Source organism: Lipotes vexillifer, unplaced genomic scaffold (assembly GCF_000442215.2).
Source record: "Lipotes vexillifer unplaced genomic scaffold, Lipotes_vexillifer_v1.1 scaffold1139, whole genome shotgun sequence".
NCBI classification, from domain to species: domain Eukaryota; kingdom Metazoa; phylum Chordata; class Mammalia; order Artiodactyla; family Lipotidae; genus Lipotes; species Lipotes vexillifer.
Genome location: NW_006798273.1, coordinates 1,587,824 through 1,610,919, shown reverse-complemented (window position 1 = coordinate 1,610,919; position 23,096 = coordinate 1,587,824). Strand labels below are relative to the sequence as shown.

Here is a 23,096-nt window from a genome sequence, read left to right as displayed (position 1 = left end):
ACTCATAACTAGCTGTAGCCCATTTTCAGTCATTTTTTCTCTCTCTTTTTTTAAATTGAAATACAGTTGAGTTACAGTGTTGTGTTAATTTCTGCTGTACAGCAAAGTGATTCAGTTATACCTATATATACGTTCTTCTTTATATTCTTTTCCTTTACGGTTTATCTCAGGATACTGAATATAGTTCCCTGTGCTATGCTGTAGGACCTTGTTTATCCATTCTGTATATAATAGTTTGCCTCCACTAACCCCAACCTCGGTCGTTTTCATACTTCTAATTTGGGTGCCTAAGACTTAAGACAAATTATATGAGCTGTCCATGAAATATCTAAAACACTGTACCCATATGGATGGGCCATGTTCACAAGGGGAGTGTGCTGTTGGGGGGGAGAGGCCAGCTGTAGAATCCTAAACTCTGCCTTCACATGGTTACTCTCCCTCTGACTAGCTCTGGTCACTTTTCAGAACCTCACTTTCTTCAACTGGAGTGAGGATTGTTATGAGACTCAAATGAGGTGATGCTTGTAAACTGCTTAGCAGTATTTGTGATGCAAAAAATAAATTTTAGCTGTTATTATCATTATTAGTTTTGTCATCTTGGTTGCATCCTAGGTTTATGGAATTTTAGAGCTGGAGAAGCATTTTTTTTTTTTTTTTTGCAGTACGCAGGCCTCTCACTGTTGTGGCCTCTCCCGTTGCGGAGCACAGGCTCCGGACGTGCAGGCTCAGCGGCCATGGCTCACGGGCCCAGCCGCTCCACGGCATGTGGGATCTTCCCGGACCAGGGCATGAACCCGTGTCCCCTGCATCGGCAGGCAGACTCTCAACCACTGCGCCACCAGGGAAGCCCTGGAGAAGCATTTTTAAAGTGCAGTGCTTTCTTTATTTTAGAGATAGGAAACTGAAGCCCAGAGTCACTGAAGTTTTCTGAGTTCTGGTTATCATACCTCATACCTGAGATCTTGACTATGAGCATCACCCAAGCTAATGGATGGAAAGGCATTTACATATGAATTTTTAAACATCATTCATGCAACAGAAATTGCCTTACCTGGGCTTCCCTGGTGGCACAGTGGTTGAGAATCTGCCTGCCAATGCAGGGGATATGGGTTCGAGCCCTGGTCTGGGAAGATCCCACATGCCACGGAGCAACTAGGCCCGTGAGCCACAAGTACTGAGCCTGCGTGTCTGGAGCCTGTGCTCCGCAACAAGAGAGGCCACAACAGTGAGAGGCCCGCGCACCGCGATGAAGAGTGACCCCCGCTTGCCACAACTAGAGAAAGCCCTCACACAAAAACGAAGACCCAACACAGCCATAAATTAATTAATTAATTAATTAATTAATTAATTTTTAAAAAGGCAGATGCTTGCTTTAAAAAAAAAAAAGAAATTGCCTCACCTGCTTAAAGACTTATATATGATTTTATAAAATAGTTTTTCGTTCTGACAATTAAAAAAATCAATATTTTGTTTCTTTCTTTTTTAAAATTTAGATGTATCCAATTAAAACAGGCAATAGATGAAAATAAAAATGCTCTTCAAAAATTAAGCAAAGTAAGTATTATGGTTAATCATGTTAAAAAAATTCCGTTTTTACCCAAATATTTTTTTAAGTGGAAGTTCGTTAGAGGGGGTAATTCCTGGGTTCACATAAGTTATGAAGTGTAACTGTGGTCAGTGCTGACCTGCCCGATGGGCTTACTGAATGTGCTTGGGAGCAGAAAAGCCAGGGCTCCAAATCCTGGTAAAAGTTCAGCTTTAACGAACTCACCCAGCATTGAGGACTCGGAAGAACCCGGAAGGAGCTATTTTTATTTTTGCATTGCGTAAGTTTTATGTTTTACAGTTTAGAATTGTTTTCATTTTAATTACATTGTGGGGAGAGTACATAATCTGGCCCTGAGGGTAAGTGATAGAGAAACTTCTTATATCACATGGCAGCCCTGGTATTGGTGACTCTGCAGAAACAGGGCAAACTAGAGTTTACTCCGGGCAGTTCCCATCAGGATTTCCTCTTTTAATCTGAGCCTGAGCTTCAGCTAGATGTCCGGGCCAGAGGCTCACAGAGCATTTAGGGTGGAAGGCATTTGAAAGTCATCTGCCTGCCTGCATGTGAATCTCCTTTACTGCATCTGAGAAAAGTGGTCACTGAGTGTCTCTTCTGCATTTCTCCAGTGACACAAAACTGTAATTCCACAGGCAGACTGACCCTAAATTTGAAAACCTAACTATTCCTGTTTCACAAATGAGGAAACTGAGGCTTCCAAAGGTGAAGCAGCTTTCCCAGTGTCTCACTGCCAGTAAGTGGCAGAACTTGGACTTGGCACTTGTGTTTTCGACTCAGTCCTCTGTCTGGAACCTGTCCCTTACTGACTATAGAGGGACTGCAATACCGAGCAAGAAAACAAAACAAAAAAATAGGAGGTATACGTTTATTTTGTCATTTGGTTTGCATTCCAACATAATAATCTACATTTCTTTTAAACTTATTTCTCTAAGGTAGGCATAGTCTCATATCAATATTTGCTTCGTCTTATAGCACTTATTGGAGTTTTTTACTTTTAACATACATGTAATCGGAAACTGAAATTTTTATTTTTATTTTTTTAATGAAATAGACTTATATTCTCTCATAGGCTGATGAACCTGCCCCTGTTGGGAGTTACAATCAGAAGAAAGAGGAGGAACGCAATCTTCTGGATAAGCTTACCCACCAACTGCAGGAACTTGCTGTGTCCATAAGTAGAGAAAATGTCGCTGAGTAATGCTCCCTTCCTTCCTTTCTTTCTTTCAGATATTATTGTCACCAACAGTTTTAATGTTTGACTCAGAATAAAGTCATATATAGATAAAAACAAGTGGCAGTAACAGTACAATTAGTCAACATTTATTTATTGTGTATAGTAGAAAGTGTGAGATCCCGTGAGAGATGTAAAGAAGTAGAAGCCATAATCTCTGCTCTCAGGTAAGTTATTAAGCTAGTTGGGGAAACAAAACAGAGATCAGAAGAGCTAAATAAACAGATGTTAGAAAATAAGGATCGGGCTTCCCTGGTGGTGCAGTGGTTAAGAATCCGCCTGCAGGGCTTCCCTGGTGGCGCAGTGGTTGAGACTCTGCCTGGCGATGCAGGGGACACGGGTTCGTGCCCTGGTCCGGGAAGATCCCACATGCTGCGGAGCAGCTAGGCCCGTGAGCCATGCCTCTGAGCCTGTGCGTCCAGAGCCTGTGCTCTGCAATGGGAGAGGCCACAACAGTGAGAGGCCCGCATACTGCAAAATAAAAAGAATCTGCCTGCCAATGCAGGAGACACGGGTTTGAGCCCTGGTCTGGGAAGGTCCCACATGCTGCGGAGCAACTAAGCCCGTGTGCCACAACTACTGAGCTTGTGCTCTAGAGCCCACGAGCTACAACTACTGAGCCCGTGTGCCACAACTACTGAAGCCTGCATGCCTAGAGCCCATGCTCTGCAACAAGAGAAGCCACCACAGTGAGAAGCCCACGCACTGCAACCAAGAGTAGCCCCTGCTCACCGCAACTAGAAAAACCCTACGCACAGCCTCGAAGACACAGTGCAGCCAAAAATAAACAAATTAAATAAATATATTTTTTAAAAAAAGAAAATAAGGATCATGGGCTTCCCTGGTGGCACAGTGGTTAAGAATATGCCTGCCAACGCAGGGGACATAGGTTCGAGCCCTGGCCCGGGAAGATCCCACATGCTGCAGAGCAGCTGAGCCCATGCACCACAACTACTGAGCCTGCACTCTAGAGCCTGTGAGCCACAACTACTGAGCCCGCACACCTAGAGCCCATGCTCTGCAACAAGAGAAGCCACTGCAATGAGAAGCCCACACACCGCAACGAAGAGTAGCCCCCGCTTTCTCTTGACTAGGGAAAGCCTATGTGCAGCAACAAAGACCCAACATACCCAAAAATAAATAAATTTATTAAAAATTTTTTAAAAAAAGAAAATAAGGATCATGCCTTTAATGTCAGTGTTGATGTGTAAAAAGAAAATTATTTGGATTGTCTATTTGCATATTTATTTACTCCTTTTATAAATATTCTTTAAAAATTGGAAGCAGAAACATGCATTCTTTTCCTGCTGGAGTGGATGTTAATAATAGCCTTTGTAAAATGGAAAGAAAACTTGATAGTATAAACAAACCCAATTCATAGGAAGAAAAAAGGAAAAAATCAACTATTTAGACTCTTCAAATGCTGTTCTGATACTTTTACATTTTATCATGGGAAAAAATGCTAAAGAATATAGATGCAAGAATTCTAGAATTTCCATTGATTTCCAGTACTGAGAATGACAAAAGTGGCTGGTATTAGACTTACCCTTCCTACCATAAACACTGTAAAGTCTGGACAAAATATACAGAATGGCTGTTTGAACTCATTGAACATCAGCCAAGCAGGGCTGATATTGTTAATACAGGGAGACACGAGCTGAGCCCTGCGTTTACCCAGAACCTCTTCCTGGAGTTAGTTTATGGGCGGTGGTGCAGGAATCCCAAATGGAGCAGCAGTCTCACCGGGCTGAGGAGGCAGAGATAAAATTCTGGACTTGCTAAGGCTGCTGGTACTTGTGGAGAGAGTGGAGAGATAGAAGAGAGTTGCAGAGAGACAACTGCAGAAATCTAAATGGACTCCTGGGCTACACAGAGCATGATTCCAGAAGGCCTGGCAGAAAGTGCCTGCTGGGAGACTGAGAGCTTAAAAAATTCTGGAGGCCACAGAATCCTGGAAAAATATTCGAGTTTGTACATAGCTGGAGTAAAGAGACCTTGGTGAATGCTTCAGGCATTTAGTTGGAGATCACATAAGGCCCATGCCCTAGGGTAAGGAAAACACCCTAATATTAAGAACTGTGATCTTGGAATACAGACAAAACTGAAGTAGGGCTTCCCTGGTGGCACAGTCATTGAGAGTCCGCCTGCCGATGCAGGGGACACGGGTTCGTGCCCCGGTCCGGGAAGATCCCACATGCTGCAGAGCGGCTGGGCCCGTGAGCCATGGCCGCTGAGCCTGCGCGTCCGGAGCCTGTGCTCCGCAACGGGAGAGGCCACAGCAGTGAGAGGCCCACGTACCACAAAAAAAAAAAAAAAAAACTGAAGTAAATCTTTTCCAACAAAGCCTAAAATCAGACCTTAACAGGAACAAGATCATTTAACTGTATAACAGAACAAAATTCAACACTCTTTAAAGGATGACCACATAATCCAAAGTCTCTAAATGTATTATCCACAATGTCTAGTAATTTTTAAAAAATGACTAGAAATGCAAAAATAAGTAGGGGAAAATAAATAATAATTAAGCAGTGGAAGTCAATAAAAGCAGAGCCAAATCTGAGCCAGATAGTAGAGTAAGCTGACGAGGATTTCTGAATAATATGATTAATATGTTGAAGAAAATAGAAGAAAAGATGGATGGAATGGAAAAAACATGGCATATTTTAAGAGAACTCAAATGTAGAAAATAACCAAATGAACATTCTACAACTGCAAAATATAATATCTGATGGAATAACGGCTGAGGACTTTCTAAATCTGGTTCAATATATAGCTTCAAAAAGGTGAAAATGTCTTATAATAAAGAGAAAAAATAATCATTGGAAGTATAGATGACCCAGATGTGAGAATTAGCAAAACAGAGCTATAAAACAACTATTTTCAATATGTTAGAGAGATGGGCAGATTGCTTGATTAGAGAGGAATCAAGCAGAGAAATGGAAACTAATACCAACCAAAATGGAAATTCTGAAACTAAAAAACAATATATGAAAAGAAAAAAAAAATTGGATGGTTTAACACAAGACTGGATACAATAGAGGAAAAGATCAGTGAACCCAAAGACTGAGCAATGAAAAACTTTCAAACTCATTCACAAAAAGAATAAAAGAATGAAAAGAACAGAACAAAATGTAAGAACGATCTGGGACATGGTCATAAGTTACAGCATATGTGTAACTGAAGTCCCAGGAGAGGAGAGAGAGAATGGAGCACAAGAAATATTTCAATACGTTTTTAAAGAGATCTAAAAAAGTTATCAATTCACTGGTCAAAGAACCTCAGGCAACCCCAAACAATAAATATAAGGAAAACTACACATAGATGCATCAGAGTTAAACTGCTGAAAACTAAAAATAATAGAAAATCTTAAAAGCAGTCAGGGAAATAAAGAAACATATGTACAGGCAAGCAACAATTCAAGTTAAAGTTGACATCTTGTTAGAAAAAATACAGGTCAGAAGATAATGCAGTGACATCATAAAAGAGTTGAAAGAAAAAAAATCTATCAACCCAGAATTCTGTGTACAGCAAAAGTGTCTTTCAGAAATTAAAGTAGAATAAAGACATTTTCAGACAAACAAAAGCTGAGAGAATTTGTCAAACAAATGCTGAGAAATTTGCTAAAGGAAGTCATTTAGGCAAGAAGGAAATGATCCCACAGGAAACCTGTATTTGCAAGAAGGAATGAAGAGCACCAGTATGTGGGTAAATAGAAAAGCCTATTTCTTCTTTCCTAAATGTCTTTAGAGAACACTTGATTGTGTAAAGCAAAGAATATATTTAAGAATTTATAATATATAGTCAATTCTCATTATTTGCTATGGTTATGTTCCATAAAGTTGCTGCAAATACTGAATAGGTGAATACTAAACCATGGCTTCTAGGGAAAATACACAGCTAGGTTTCTGTGAGGCTCTGGTCACAATTTTTTTTGAAACCTGAGTAAAACGTGTCCTTGTTTTATGTGTGTTTCTGTTTAAAGATACTTTATTTAGGGGCTTCCCTGGTGGTGCAGTGGTTGAGAGTCTGCCTGCCGATGCAGGGGACGCGGGTTCGTGCCCTGGTCCGGGAGGATCCCACGTGCCACGGAGCGGCTGGGCCCGTGAGCCATGGCTGCTGAGCCTGCACGTCCGGAGCCTGTGCTCTGCAGCGGGAGAGGCCACAGCAGTGAGAGGCCCACGTACCACAAAAAAAAAAAAAAAGATACCTTATTTAATGTATGTTACTGATTCATTAACATTGAACTCACAGCTAACAGCCCTATAATTCATGCCTGAAGAAATCTAAAACACTTATTTTCTCCATTAAGGCACATCACAGCCTTCTTGTGCTTGGGAACACTACACAGCATTTCAGCAGTATGTTTGGGGGCCATTTAAAACAGCATAGGTAGGTTGCAAGTAAAAGATTGGAAAAAGGTATTCCATGTTAACCCTGACCAAAACAAAGGTGATGCAGCTATAGTAGTATCAGGCAGAGAAGACTTTAAGGTCAAAAGTAATTTAATAGATAAATACATCTTATAATAATAAAAGGATCAATTCAATAGAAAAAAATTATCCCTAATGTGTAGACACCTAATAACAGCTTTACAACGTATAAAGTAAAAATTGTTAGCACTGAAGGAGAGCTATATAATCCACAAACCTTAAGCACCTTTACCTAATTAATATATTTGTAGAATGCTGTATCCAACTAGATAATACACCTCTCTTCCAAGTGCATGTATAACGTTAACCAAAATGAATCATAATGGACCATAAAGCAATTGTCAACAAATGTCAAAGGATTGAAATCATGTAGTGTATAGTCTGATGACTTGGAATTACATTAAAACTCAGTGACAATCTAAAACTAATACAATGATATATGTCAATTATATATCAATTTTTTAAAAAACTCAAATGACAGAAAAATAACTAAAAATCTCCAAATGTTTGCAAATTAAGTCACATACTTCTGTGTAACCTACGGGTCAAAGAAAATATTACAATGAAAATCTTAAAATATTTTGAATGGTAATAAAATACAACTGTGGGCTGCAGCTAAAGCAGTGTTTAGAGGGAAATTTATGACTTTAAATGCATAGTTTAGAAAAGTTGAAAATTAATTACTGAAGCTTCCAACCTAAGAAGCCAGAAGAATAACAAATTAAACCCAAGAAAAATAGAAGTAAGGAAATAATAAAGAGCAGAAGACAGTGAATAATAAACAGACATACAGTAGATAAAATCAATAAACCAAAAGTTGGTTCTTTGGAAAAGTTAATTAAATGGGTAAATTCCAAGCAAGACTGATTAAGAAAAGAGAAAGAGAAGGAAAACAACAATAAAACAGGGAAGAAAACTAATCACTACGGAGTCTACAGAAATTAAAAAGATACTATGAAGATAATATGAACATCTTTATGCCAATAAATTTGAAAATTTAGATAAAATAAGTTCCTTGAAAAATAAAATGTACTCAATTTACACAAGATGAATAGAGAATCTTAATAATACTACCAAAATATCTACTAAAGAAGTTGAATATATAATTAAAACCTTTCCACAGAATAAACCCTCAGGTTGCTTCACTGATAAATTTCTGCATTTAAGTAAGAAATAATACCAGTATTATAAAATCTTTCTAGAGAATTGAAAAAGAAACATTTCCCAAATCATTTTATGAGTGCTAGATAACTTCAATATCAAAACCTGATAAGAGTATTATAAGAAAAATACAAGGCCTTCATGAATGAATGCACGAACTCAATATAAAATGTTAGCAAATAGAATCCAGGGCATATAAAAATGACAGTACATCATGACTAAGTGGGATTTATTCTAGAATGCAAGGTTAATTTAACATTGAAAAATCACTAATTGAAATTTACTGTATTAGCATAATAAAGAAGAGCCATTTGGGTCTGTTTGGCTAGTTTTATGGTTAGCAGTGTCCATTTGCATCAAAGTATCGTTATCCCATTTTATTTTTTTTATTTTTAAAAATTTCATTTATTTATTTTTGGCTGCGTTGGGTCTTCGTTGCTGCGTGCGGGCTTTCTCTAGGTGTGGCAAGTGGGGGTTACTCTTCGTTGCGGTGCAGGGGTTTCTCATTGCGGTGGCTTCTCTTGTTGTGGAGCACGGGCTCTAGGTGCACGGGCTTCAGTAGTTGTGGCTCACAGGCTCTAGAGCACAGGCTCAGTAGTTGTGGTGCACAGGCTTAGTTGTTCCACGGCATGTGGGATCTTCCCGGACCAGGGCTCGAACCCGTGTCCCCTGCATTGGCAGGAAGATTCTTAACCACTGTGCCACCAGGGAAGCCCCTGTTATCCCATTTTAAAGATAAGCTTCTCTAATGTAAGCGTTAGGAGAGCAAAGACCTCTATTTTGTTCATTGTTACACCCCTAGCACATAGTGTCTGTCACACAGTAGGTGCCCATTAAATGCTGAATGTTGAATGAATAAATAAAGCTCAGGGAGACTTAACGACTTATCCAAGCTAGTATTTTAGCTCCTCTCTCTTCCCTCCTCAGTATCTTTCCCAAACACCTTTCTCTTCATTCCTAATTCTTAGTTTAAACTGTTTCATGTCTATCTTTTAACAGCCATCTTTGCCTTTAGCCCTTCTTCCAATCTCTTGCCCACGTGACAGCCTGATCAACTTCCTAAAGTGCAGATCAGATCATGCCTTTCCCTTCCTTCATTTTTAGGGAACACCTTTAGAGATAAAGCTCACATGGGCTGCGTTCTGCTCACCTCTTTTCAATCTCATCTCTTGCTTATTTATCCCAAGCCTCGTCCTACCACTCGTGAGCTACTTGAGGTTCCCTGAGCTTGAGCCTCCTTTCTCCACTCCCTTCCTTACCTTTCTACTCCCCCTTTACCTGATTAATTCCAACTCGTCCCTCAAGACCTAATTCTAAGCCTTTCTGATCCCCACCCATGCAGTCGAGGTTAGGTGTCTCTCTTGTGTGCTTCCTTAGTATCCTGTGTTTACCTCTACTGCAGTATCTGTTGAACTATATAGTACTTATCTGTCTGATAGATTGTTTCATTGTCCTCCTTGAGGACAGGGAATTGTGTCTCGTTTTTCTCTGTATCTACTGTGTCTGACATGGAACCTGACGTATATCATCATCATCATCATCATCATCATCATCGCCGACTTTTTTTTTTTTTTTTTTTTTTTTTTTTGCGCTACGCGGGCCTCTCACTGTTGTGGCCTCTCCCGTTGCGGAGCACAGGTTCCGGACGCGCAGGCTCAGCGGCCATGGCTCACGGGCCCAGCCACTCTGCAGCATGTGGGATCTTCCCGGACCAGGGCATGAACCCGTGTCCCCTGCATCGGCAGGTGAACTCCCAACCACTGCGCCACCAGGGAAGCCCATCATCGCCGACTTTTATTGAAAGCCTGCAGACACTGTTGTAAACACTTTGCAAGTTTGTAACTCCTCTCATCTTCATGATGACCTTATGAGGCAGGTTTTATTATTATCTCCACTTTACCAATGAGAAATGGGGAGATTAAAAGAAACCTATCCCAGGTCACTCAATGAGAAGGAGATAGAAACCAGAACTTAAACTCAGAGCCCATGCTCTAATCACTGTACAATAATGCTCAAGCAGCATCTGCTGAATGGATGAATCCAAGATTTCAGTGCAAGTCTCTTGGCCTCAAGACCAGCACATGCTTCACCAGGTCACATATGTTCCTCAGATATATTAACTCCTCATCACTCTCAGTTCCTCGGTCACATACTCTTTGCTAGATGGTAGAAACTGTTAGTTGCGCTTTCCCTTTATTTGCCACTTCCAAATATAGGCCAGTTCTGTATGTAGAAGTTATACTCGTACTCAATCTGGATCTGTTCTTATACGTTATTTCAGGTGACCCTTGTCAAAGAATTATTTTTTGCAGAACTGGGGCGCTTACTGAAGGAGTGGACGATGACAGCTCTGCTGAAGAAGATGATGAAGAAGGTGACGAGGCCACAAGTGGAGAACACGTTGCTATTGGAGATTTTACGGCTCAGCAAGTCGGAGACCTTACATTTAAGGTAGTAGAAACAGACTGGAAGCTAACCGAAGGATAAATTTTCGTACCTAACATAGTAAGAAAACTCTACCTGTATTCCTGGATTAGATATTCCTGATATTAGCTTTTTAAAGACTCAGTCTGTTTAAATAAAATAAGTGAGAATTAAGATTTACAAGCGGTAGTCAGGCGAAATTCTGTTATCAAAGTTACCTGGTAGTAAAATGGTAAAAAGAGTAGGCGCTCTTCTGTTTTTGAAAATAGTTTTCATGTTGATAATTCTGAATTTAGGGGTAAATTTTAATTAAAACATTTTTACTTTTATTTTCTTTAAGAAAGGGGAAATTCTCCTTATAATTGAAAAAAACCCTGATGGTTGGTGGATGGCTAAGAATGCCAAAGGGAACAAAGGTCTTATTCCCAGAACATACTTGGAGGTTAGTCTTTTTTGTTTATTCTTTCCTTTTTCTTCTTCAAGACATTTTTTCATTTATAAGAAAACACTAAGATGTAGTCTTTGATCAATTGACTAGTGAATGACTTAAGATATAGAATTTGCCTCAATTTTAGAGGGACAGAGCATGGGAAAAATACTGTGTATTATAGTTCTGGGGACCTGTGAAGTGCTCTTATGTAGCTGAGCCCTAGAATGTTATCCCACAATGAAGATGTTCTGTGGATTAATGTTGATCATAAAAATTAATAGGTATTTATTATTTGTTGTGAAACAAAACCACGGTTAACTTTGTGTTGACTTCCACAAATATATGATCCTTTACTAAGATGTGGACATACTATATATGCATGTTTATGGCCTATTTCTTTCACATTTCATAATATAGCATGGTCATCTTCTGTGCCAATATATATAGATCAGTGCTGTCCAATAGAAATATAATGCAAACCACAAATGTAACTTAAAATTTTCTAGTAACGACACTGAGCTGTCTTGTTTTTCTTCACACCACTTCTAACACCAACTGTGTGTTTCTTTTCTGACACCAAATACATGTTGTTTTTCCACACTGATTCTTTGAAACCAACCAGGTATCCGACAATTCAGTTCAATTCTGACCCTAGCTCCTGGAGTTAGCACAGACCTCCACAAGGTAAGGGCTCAGTCCCGCAAGACTGCCCCACTTCAGATGCCAGTCACAAGTCCCCGGGGCTAGCTGTGCTTCTGAGTGACCGGCTCTAAACTTGGAAGTTCCCACACCTTTCCTCAGGTTCAGTAATTTGCTAGAGGGACCCACAGATCTCAGGAAACACCTCACTTTTGCTTCCCAGTTCATTATAAAGGATATAGTTCAGGAACAGCCAAATGGAAGAAGTACACAGGGCAAGGTATTGGGAGAGGGAGGGGGAGTGGGACCTGGTTCCTCCATGTGCTCCTGGAACCACCCTGCCAGCACTTCAAGTGATGGCCAACCCAGAAGCTCCCTAAACCCTGTCTTTTAGGGGTTTTTTGGAGGTTTCATTACATAGACACGATTGATCGAATCATTGGCCGTCAGTGATTAAATTCAATCTCTAGCTCGTTTGAACCTCCCTGAAGGTGAGGGGGTGGGGGGCACTAAAAGTTTCCACCTTCTAATCACTGGTCCCTCTGGCCACCAGCACCCACCGCTCCCCAGGCCATGACCTCATGAGCATAAACTCAAGTATGTTTGAAAGGGGCTTGTTATGAATAACAAAAGACACTCCTGTCACTCAGGAAATTCTAAGAGTTTTAGGAACTCTGTGCCAAGGATGGGGCATGAAGACCAAATGTGTATTTTTATTATACCACACACATTTTTTAAAAGTAAAGGGAAACAGGTGACATTATTAATTTAAAAAAAAATTAATTTGTTTATTTTTGGCTGTGTTGGGTCTTCATTGCTGCGTGCGGGCTTTCTCTAGTTGTGGGGAGCGGGGGCTACTCTTCATTGCGGTGCGCGGGCTTCCCTTTGCGGTGGCTTCTCTTGTTGCGGAGCACGAGTTGTGGCTTGCGGGCTCTAGAGCGCAGCCTCAGTAGTTGTGGCGCATGAGCTTAATTGCTCTGCGGCATGTGGGATCTTCCCAGACCAGGGCTCGAACCCGTGTCGCCTGCATGGGCAGGCAGATTCTTAACCACTGCGCCACCAGGGAAGCCCGGTGACATTATTTTTAATAATTTATTTTATCCAATATATCAAACATATTATCTCATTTCAACATATAATCAATATTTTTAAATCCTTTTTTTTTTAATGCTAAGTCTTCAAATTCTAGTGTGTATTTTACACTTAAATAGCACATCTCAGTTCAGACTGGTCACATTTCAAGTGTCAGTAGGCACAGGTGGTGAGTGCCTGCCCTATTGCCCAGCTCAGTTCTGGGTCATCTGTATCAATGGTAGCATAGTATTCCAGTCTCATTTAGATGGACATTTACGTTGTTTCCAACCTATAATAACTATAAATGACGTAGCAAAGAAGGTAAGATTAGCTTCCTCTGTGAGTTGCAGGAGAGCTCCAGAATGGTGGCCTAAGTAAGGTAGAAGCCTATTTCTCTTGTGTGTGGAGGAAGAGTGGGGATGGGCCATCAAGGAAGGGTAAGGCCCCATCTAATATTCCACCCTGTGGGTAGGTGCGAGCAGCTCCTCCTAGGGTTGTTATCTCTTTAGCTTAGGTTGGCTGCTAGATCTTGCGTTATTAACAATTTCAAGAAGTGAAAGGGGAAAGGGGAAGAAGAAGTCAAAGGGCGTGAGCTGCAGTCTTTTAAAGGTTTCTCGGAAGTTACACAAAAAGCTTCCAGTTATATCTCCTTGGCCAGAATTTAGTTTCTTGACAACACCTGGCTGCAAGGAGGGCTTGGAAAATGGAGTCTTTTAGCTGATTCATTGCTATATTCAGGGATTCTGTTAGAAAAGAAGACCCTGTGTTGTGATCAGTCTGCACACATACCTTGTAGACTGTCTGGTCGTTCCCCTAACTAAATTCCTAAATGCTCATCGCTGGTGCAGAGGGTTTACACCTTTGTATTTTGATTGAATTTGCCATTTTTCCTTTTAGGAAAGTTATGCCTATTTGGACTCCCATCTCCAGCAGCCGAGAGTGCTTGTTTGTCTACACATTTGCCAGTGATGGTTGTCATCAATCTTTTTGCCAGTGTGATAGACCAAAAGAACCCAAAAGGCTCATTATTGTTTTTTATTTGCATTTATTGTACTGCTAGTGAGGTTGAGCATGATTTCATTTGCTTTACGACCATTTCTATTTCTTCTTTGTAAACTGCCTTTTCAGTTCATTTTTCTAAGGGATTTTTGAAAATTGTATTGATTTATATCTTGATGATGTCTTGATGATATGATGATATCATCATATCTTGATGATAAGGATATCAACCCTTAAAAACTTGTGGCAGATACCTTCTTTGTTGACTTTCAGCCATGTTTTATTTTTTAGGTAGTTAAATCAAAGTTACATGGTTTTATCATGACTGGAAAGGGCTTTCGAATCTCAAGATTATTTTCTTCGGGGACCTCCCTGGAGGTCCAATGGTTAAAACTCCACACTTCCACTGCAGGGCGCGCGGGTTTGATCCCTGGTTTGGGAACTAAGATCCACGTGCCGTGTGGCCAAAAAAAAGAAAAAGATTATTTTCTTCTAACACTTCTATAGTTCTTTTTGCTTTTTTGTCTTTTCTTGTTTTTTTTTTTTCATTTGAATAAGTCCCATCTGGCATTTATTTCTGTTAAACTTGTTCTCTGCCTCTGTCATTGTAATGTTTTCATATAGTGACATGATCAACCATGTATTGAAATCTTTTTCCACTGATTTTTTATATGCCCATCGTGTACTAAATCCCTGTGTACACTTGAGCCTTTCTGAAAGTACGTTTAGTGGTTGATTTTTGCATTAGGTAAAAAGTACTTCAATATGTCAATTTTCAGCCCTGTAATAAAGAAGAAGGCCCGGGGCCTAGTGAAGGAGGCAGCGAAGGCGCAGACGTAGGGGAGGAAACGGCAGAAGGCGCAGAGGTTAAACAAAGGTACAGAGGTGTGAGGGGACATCAAAGTACGTTTAGGAAGCATTTCGTTTGTTTATTTTTACTATGATAAGTAATTCAAGAATTTCTTGAAATGGAAACAGCTGATGGTTTGGGAGCAGGGCTTTTCACATTACTGTTTGCTTACGACCATTACCACTTTAACTTGGTGATTAGTGTTAGCACATGATGTTATGCTTAGTCTCAGGTAGACTCTTTTAGGTTTTCAGAAGTTACAGTTAGATACTTTGTTCTTTGATTAATGAAATTCCCTAATTGAGTGAATAGCCATAAACTTTCTGTACACTCACCTAGCTACCGTTTCTCCCTAGAACCGATTCTCATTGGAGTGCTGTCCGAAAAGCCATCTCAGAGGTTGGTATCTCCTGTCTTATTAATGATGTCTCGTTTTGTTACCTAGTAGCTCTGATAAGAGTTCAGATTCAAAACAGGATGGAAACTTTAAATGAAAGCATCGGATCTTAAGCAGGATACAGAGCATGGAATGCACAGAGCATTAAAACATATTTCTGGTTTAGTAAGCCTATGCCTATGAGGGCCTGGAAATGTCTCTCATTGATTCTGCTTGAATTTTCTATCATTTGGGTAAAGACAGTTGTTAAATTTTGTTCATATTAAAAAAATTCCAAAAAGCTCAAAAAAGTAAGAAACTTGGGACCTCCCTGGTGGTCCAGTGGTTGAGACTCCACACTTCCAATGTAGGGGGCATGGGTTTGATCCCTGGTCGGGGAACTAAGACACGCCACGGGGCACAACCAAAAAAAAAGAAAAAGTAAGAAACTATCAATAATACTATCATTTAAGAAGTTGCATAACAAAATGAAAATCCACTCCTTCCATAAGTAATCATCACTAACCATTTAGTAAATATATTCTTTCTGCCTTTTTTACCCTACTTATCACTTACATGGACATGCACGTGTGTACATGCGTGTGAGTGTGTGAGTGTGTGTATGTACATATAGTGTACAAAAAAGCCATTAATTCTTCAGTGCATATCAGTTTACGATATCAACTCATCTGTGACATGGCAGTACTTTGTGGAGCAGGACAGGCCATTTTGATGGGGGCCATGCAGGAAGCAGCAGGTCTGGAGCACAGAGCTCAGCCCCCTGGGCACTGCATGGGGCTTAGGTCCTCAGGAAAGGCCAGGATTCAGCAATGGCGTCTTCTCAGGAATTGGGGGTTAAATTGCTATATTCTTCCGCTAAAGTCTGTACATTTGTGTTTTTCTTTCGGGGGTTGTAGCTGCTGTAGTGATAAAGAGAGAGTATCCTAGAGGTGAGGAAACATGAATGAAACCAAGCAAATTTTTGTTTTACTCTCTTCAGCAGATTAACACCGTCGACTTATTGACCTCGATGGGAGCTATCCCTGCCGGGTTCAGGCCTTCCACCCTCTTCCAGCTTCTGGAGGAAGGTAACGGGTGTCCATCAGCCACCACAGACTTTTAGTTAAGCGGTCACGGTTTACATCAATTTTTCTGGCACAGCCAAAGCAAGTCATTGAAAAAGTTGTAACATCTCACTTCTCTTGGACGCTCATCTTTTCCTTCATCTTGCCTGTGAAGGAGGAAGGAGCCCTGATCTTATCAGAGGCCAAGCCCCCTTCCATTATTTCAAAAACACGACTCTTTGATCAACCCTTTTCTGTATCTTCAGCCTGCTCTCCCCTGCCCCACTGGCTGATTCCCTCATCAGTAGTCCTAGCAAACCTAAAACCTCCCACCTTTACGGACCAGCTCCCCGCAACCCTGTCCCATTCTGGATGAAGCCTCCCTTTCTCTGCTTTTCCTCACAGTGAGACTTTCCCAAAGAGTTTTCCCTATTCGCTGTTTCTGTTTCCTTATTCATTCTTGGATTGCCCTGTACTTGGCAACATCTGTTCATAAGCTCATTTTAAAGAGGAATAATGTTGTGGGGAGGCTCCCCTGTATACCCTGAGCTGCTGAGTCATCTGTGGAGGGGCTGCTTTGAGGCTTCTCCATCGGGAGGCTCTTCTCAGCCCTCCCTGAACACCCAGCTCCTTCTCATGCTTTGTTTTATTTTTGTTTTTTATTATAAATCTCCTTTTATTTATTTATTTATCTATTTATTATTATTATTATTTTGGGCTGTGCTGCGCAGCTTGTGGGATCTTAGTTCCCCGACCAGGGGTCGGACCCGGGCTCTTGTGGAGTCCTAACCACTGGACCGCCAGGGAATTCCCCGCTTCTCATGCTTTGGGTCTCAGGGTACATTCCCAGAGACACCTTCCATGTAGGCCCTCCTACTGCCATTCACTTGAGCACACTTTATAAGTCTAAGTCAGCTTATAATTATTTTGTCTTTTGTCTACTTATTTTTTGTAACAGTTTCCCCCACTGAAGTGTAAGCTAATGAGGGCAGGGGCCATATTTCTCTGATTCACGTTTAATGTTTCCAGCTCCCAGCATAGCACCTGGCAGAGTAGGAACTCAAAAATGAGTTCTTGGGTGAGTAAATGATTTTGTAATAGGTATCCGTCATGACACGAGTATGGAAGAACAGTATTAAAATGCTTTTGTGTTAAGAAGTAAAATTAATGACTATATACTTTTTCTAAAATATCTAAAAAGTGTTCACAGATTTTCTGCATTTTACAAAAATATTTGAATGGATCATCTTCATCATGGGGCATGTTACTGGCCTAAAAGTCTTTAAGATCTTTCCTAAAGCCACTTTAAGATCAGCTCTCATGTGCTTCTGTCCTTAGGTTTCCTGCTGTTGTTCTTATCTCTGTTGGTACGTCTGTCTCAGGAAGCAAGTTTCTAGTAAACAGCTTGGCATTTTCGACGTCTGTTTCCTGAGTTTGTACCATAACATCATGAATTTGGGGTTTTGAATTTCATTCGTTCTTTGTAAGAAAATAAAGGAACAATTATTTTTGCAGGGAGTCAATTTCGAGCAAGTTACTTCTTACAACCAGAGCTCACTACCTCACAACTGGCCTTCAAAGATCTAATGTGGGACGCTGAAACGGGCTCTGTAAGTATGGTTACTGTCAGTAAATTATACGTTTTCCAGATTCTGTCATGGTTGCAAATATACAGGTAACGTAAATTGATTAATGCATTATAAAAAAACAAACAAAAAATTGTCTCTGCATTGTAATTTTGAAACACTTAGTGACAGTTTCGTAGCTGAGACAGTACTTGGGTCTGTTACCTTGACGTTATCTTGTTTCTCTTCTCCACTGCTCTCTTCTCCCATTGTTACAAAGGAAATAATACTAGGTATCAATCTTAATCATTCTTTGCCTCAATTTTTTCGTCTGTAAAAAGGGAAAAATAGTAATAATACTTCTAACGTAGGGTTATTATGAGAATTGCACTGAATGTGTGAAGGGCTTAGAACAGTGCCTGACACATGATGATAGCTTAGTAGATGTTAGCCAGTATCATTGTTATTAGTGGTAGTAGTAATATTATTTTAATTAAATAGGAATGAGGAACTTGGCAGTACTTTCTGATTATACTTTGTGGGGAGCTTGGAGTGGAGGATGACTGGTACCCCCCTAATGGGAAGTGGGAAATGCTCTTGACGTTTAATTCTCCCCTTCTCCCCCTTAGAAGATATAAACTGCATTTGAGCCCCTCACTCCCCTTCCTGTTTACCTTCTGCCTTTTCTCCCTTGCTCCCCCAGAGCCTCAGGGAAGAATAAGAGAACCCAGTGTGGTCAGGTTTTGTGGGGAGGGGTGGTGCAGAATTTTCGTGCTCTTTTCCTTCTCAACCCGAGCAGTGCCTGGAATCTTTTTAGCATTAAATATCTCCTATTGCAAGTTCACAAATATGTTATATTTGGTGTGTGTAGTATACTAGTACTGAATAAATAGCATTTAATTTTGTGAACTTGTACCCAGAGAGCTCAATTGTCAGCTCCCATTTCTTAAATTGAAAAGGTGACAAACTGTTAAACATTGTCTGATTTTTTTCGGTGATGTGTTATTTAAATGGAAAGGCCCAGCACCATAAAGCAGAATGTTAAGAATTGAAGATGTTCTTAAATTTAAAAAAACTAGAATGCCAGTGTTTTTTAATTGACATTCTGAATTATCTTGTGAAATAGAACTGAATAACTACATCCAATGGTCAGTGCGTTCTCTCTGTCAAAACATCTATATTAGAAGCCAGGGAATAATGTAGATAAATGCTTGGAATTGAAACAAGGAGGAGCTAGCTGGATAATATTAACGCCAGGTGTCACTGGTCACTATGCTGTGGTGACCTTCTATCCTTCTATGCGGACCTGCCTTATGTAAGAAGGAGCTGTAAGAACGAACCTGGAATACAGTTGATTCCATGGTCATGTCATTCTTTTTCCCTGATTGTACTGACTGTTCTTTTCATCACAATTTTTGTGTACTTAGCAAAAAAACGCAAAATTTTTAAAAAGATTTATTATTTATTTATTTTTCGCTGTGTCAGGTCTTAGTTGCGGCACGCGGGAGGTTCGTTGCGGCACTTGGGCCTCTCCCCAGTTGTGGCGTGCGGGTTTTCTCTTCTCTAGTTGTGGCATGCGGGGTCCAGAGCGCGTGGGCTCTGTAGTTTGTGGCCCGCGAGCTCTGTCGTTGAGGTGCGCAAGCTCAGTAGTCGTGGCACGCGGGCTTAGTTGCCCTGCGGCATGTGGGATCTTAGTTCCCTGACCAGGGATCAAACCCACGTCCGCTGCACTGTAAGGTGGATTCTTTACCGCTGGACCACCAGGGAAGTCCCCAAAGCAAATATTTTAAATATAAATATTTATGAAAATTTTAACTGAAGTTTTGGGTTAAATTAAACAGACTATTGAAACTTTTCTTGTGTGTGTATGTTGTGTGCAAAATTTATTCTTTTGTTCTTTTTTATTCTATATGCATTTTCTTAAGCATTTACAAAAGATGCTTTGAAAATGAATTTGTCTTATAAGTCATAAAAGTAAACCTTCCTCATAACTAATTTTTCTCTCAGATTAGGTCAAGACCAAGTCGTGTTTCCTTGATTCTGACCCTCTGGAGCTGTAAGATGATTCCTCTTCCAGGAGTGAGCATCCAGGTTCTGAGCAGACACGTGCGCTTCTGTCTGTTTGACGGCAGTAAGGTGAGCTTGCTGAGGAGTTAAACCGGTTCCCACCATATGTTAATGCCACATATTAACCGCGTGCTGCACAGGGTCTGTCTGTCTCTTTCTCCCTCTCAACCTCTCTCTCTCTCCGTGTGTGTGTGTGTGTGTGTGTGTGTGTGTAAGTATCTATATAAAGTGATGTGTGGTAGAGTGCAAACTACATGTGTTCTGATGACACAGACTTAACTCCTGGCTCTTTCAGTTGCTAAGTGTGTGATATTTATACGTCACAGTTAACGCTTCTGAGCCTTAGATTTTTCACTTACAAAAAGGTACTGATGCCTATCTTCTACTATTGTATACAGTTCAGGTTTGAAGGTTAGAGTGTTGCATTTTTGACAGGTGAACACACCTGTATAACCAACATCCCAGTCAACATATGGAGCATTACCATAACCTGAAAAAGTTGCCTCGTGTCCTTTTCCATTCTGTGCCTCTCTGATTCCTAAGAGAATGTTTTTTACCCAGTACCAAAAAATTTGAATAACTCTTAATTAATTGATTTATGAGATACAGATGAAACAGTGCCTGGATGGAATTTTATGACTTTAATTGCATACACTAGACAAGAAGAAAGATTTTTAAATCAGCGATCTAAGCTCGAACTCAAGAGCCTAGAAAAGAGTGAGTCAATCCCAAAGAAAGTAGAATGGAGAAAATAATAAAGAGTAGAAATTAATGAAATAGAAAACAAGAGAAAATCAGAAAAGGCAAAGTTCATTCTTTGAAAAGATTAATAAAATTGAGAGATGCCTAGTAAGACTGATCAAGAAATTTTAAAAGAGAGAAAGAAAGAAAACATGATTGTTGCCGAAACTCTGCCTCTGTTCACCGGTGCCAAATAGAAACGCAGAAACAGAGTTTTGGGTCAAGTAGAAAAGAAGAGCTTTATTGCTTTGCCAGGCAAAGGGGGCCACAGTGGGCTCATGCCCTCAAAACTGTGTGTCCCACCCTGGAGCAGGTAGTGAAGAGTGTTACAGTGCTCAAGGAGCAGAGTGTGATCGGCTCATGGACATTCTTCTGATTGGCTGGTGGTGAGGTAATTGGGAGTCAACATCATCAACCTTCTGGTTCCAACCAGTCTGGGGTCTGCCGTGCTTGTGGGCAGCACACAGTTAAGTTCTCCCACCTGGAGGGGGTTTCAGTATCTGCAAAACAGCTCACAGGACATGGCTCAGAATATTATCTATAGCCCTTGAGGAAGAACTAAAGGTCCTTGACTTTGTTTAACGGCTAAAGTATTATTATTTTGTCTTGCTTGACTGTTTTCCTTTCTTTCTGCATTTTTTCACTCCTCTGATTAAATTTATGCTTTGACTGAAGTTTTTCTACAGACAAAAGGCAGGTGGAGGGCAAGGGTGAGGCTCTTTTCTGGGAAGGCCTCATAGGGTCCTGCTTGGTTACATGATCACCATCTGACATGAAAATGGAGACCTCAGCACAGATCCTGCGCACATTAAAGGGATAAGCAGGGGATATTGTAAACAACTTTATGGCAGTAAATTTGATAACGTCAGTAAACAGATAAATTCTTTGAAAACCATAACTTAATGAAACTGACACAAGAAGAAATAGAACAATTTGAATGACCCCTGTTAAAGAAATTGAAACAGTAATTAAAAAGCTTCCAATAAAGAAAACTCCAGACCCAGATGGTTTCACTGGTGGATTCCTCCAAACATTTAAGGAAGAAATAATACCAATAGTACACAAACTTCCAAAGAGGAGATAAAGAGGAAATGCTTCCCATCTCATTTCACGAGGCCAGGAAAAACATGATACCAAAATATGACAAGACATTACAAAAAAGAAAAATTACAAGACCGGTATTCCTCGTGAATATATAAACTAAAATCCTAAACAAAATATTAGCAAATTGAATCTAGCCATGTATAAACAAGGGCAATATGTCATGACTAATTGGGGTTTATTCCAGGAATTCAAATGTATACACCTGTGTAACCAATATTTAACATTTGAAAATAGATTATTGTAATTTGCCACATTAACGGAACTGAAGAAGAAAAATCACCTGATCATCTCAACAGATGCGGAAAAAGCAGTTGACAGATTTTAACACCCATTTATGATTTTAAAAAAGTTCTCACCAAACTAAGAACAGAAGGGAACGTCAAATTGGTAAAGGGCAACAAGAGAAAACTAAAGCAAAGCTACTAGCATCATCATACTTAATGTGAAATATTGCATACTTTTCCCCTACGGTCAGGAATGATTCAAGGATATCCAAGACATAAAAAAGATAACTCAGGTTTTTTTAATTGACAAAAAACTTGAACAGGTACTTAAAGAAAGAAAATATGGGGGCTTCCCTGGTGGCGCAGTGGTTAAGAATCCGCCTGCCAATGCAGGGGACGTGGGTTCAAGACCTGGTCCGGGAAGATCCCACATGCGTCAGAGCAACTAAGCCCGTGCGCCACAACTACTGAGCCTGCGCTCTAGAGCCCGCGAGCCACAGCTACTGAGCCTGCATGCCACAACTACTGAAGCCTGTGTGCCTAGAGCCTGTGCTCTGCAACAAGAGAAGCCACTGCAATGAGAAGCCCGCGCACCGCAACGGAGAGTAGCTCCTGCTCGCCACAACTAGAGAAAGCCCGCGCACAGCAACAAAGACCCAGTGCAACCAAAAATTAATTAATTAAAAAAAAAGTGTAGTATAAATGTTTAAAAAAAGAAAGAAAGAAAATATGACAAACCGATGGGCCTATAAAAAGATACACAACATATAATAAGTCATCCAGGAAATGCAAATTAAAACCAGAATGAGAGAGAGCCAACCATAGGCTATGCTTAAGAAACCTCCTTAAACATGATATTTGGGGATGATTTCTGGCTCCTCTCTGGAGATGGATTGAAGGGAGGCGGGGGTCAGAGGGATCTGAGTAGACCACTTGAGGGCTATGTCACAGTGTGGTGGTCAAAGGGCAGCAAGTGTCGCCTCAAGAAAACGAAATCTGGAGCCATTTTGCCTGGAATTAACCCTGGCTCCGCCAGCTGGGTGTGGGACGCTGACCAAATGGCTCGACCTTGCTGTCTTGTCTCATGTGCATCCCTTAGGGTCGATGTGAGGACTAAATGAGTTAATGTAAGTAAAGCACTTAGACCAAT

General features: G+C 40.5%; 1 protein-coding gene across 1 annotated transcript in view; it reads left to right on the top strand.

Annotated features, from left to right (window-relative positions):
* NPHP1 (nephrocystin 1) overlaps positions 1–23,096 on the top strand; it is a 62,772-nt gene that overhangs the window by 12,386 nt on the left and 27,290 nt on the right. Inside the window, exons 3-11 of the mRNA XM_007470207.1 lie at positions 1,494–1,554; positions 2,637–2,761; positions 10,702–10,840; positions 11,154–11,255; positions 14,735–14,832; positions 15,162–15,204; positions 16,182–16,269; positions 17,761–17,855; positions 19,818–19,946. Coding sequence (XP_007470269.1) covers positions 1,494–1,554; positions 2,637–2,761; positions 10,702–10,840; positions 11,154–11,255; positions 14,735–14,832; positions 15,162–15,204; positions 16,182–16,269; positions 17,761–17,855; positions 19,818–19,946 — 880 coding nt within the window. The remainder of the gene's footprint in view (positions 1–1,493; positions 1,555–2,636; positions 2,762–10,701; positions 10,841–11,153; positions 11,256–14,734; positions 14,833–15,161; positions 15,205–16,181; positions 16,270–17,760; positions 17,856–19,817; positions 19,947–23,096) is intronic.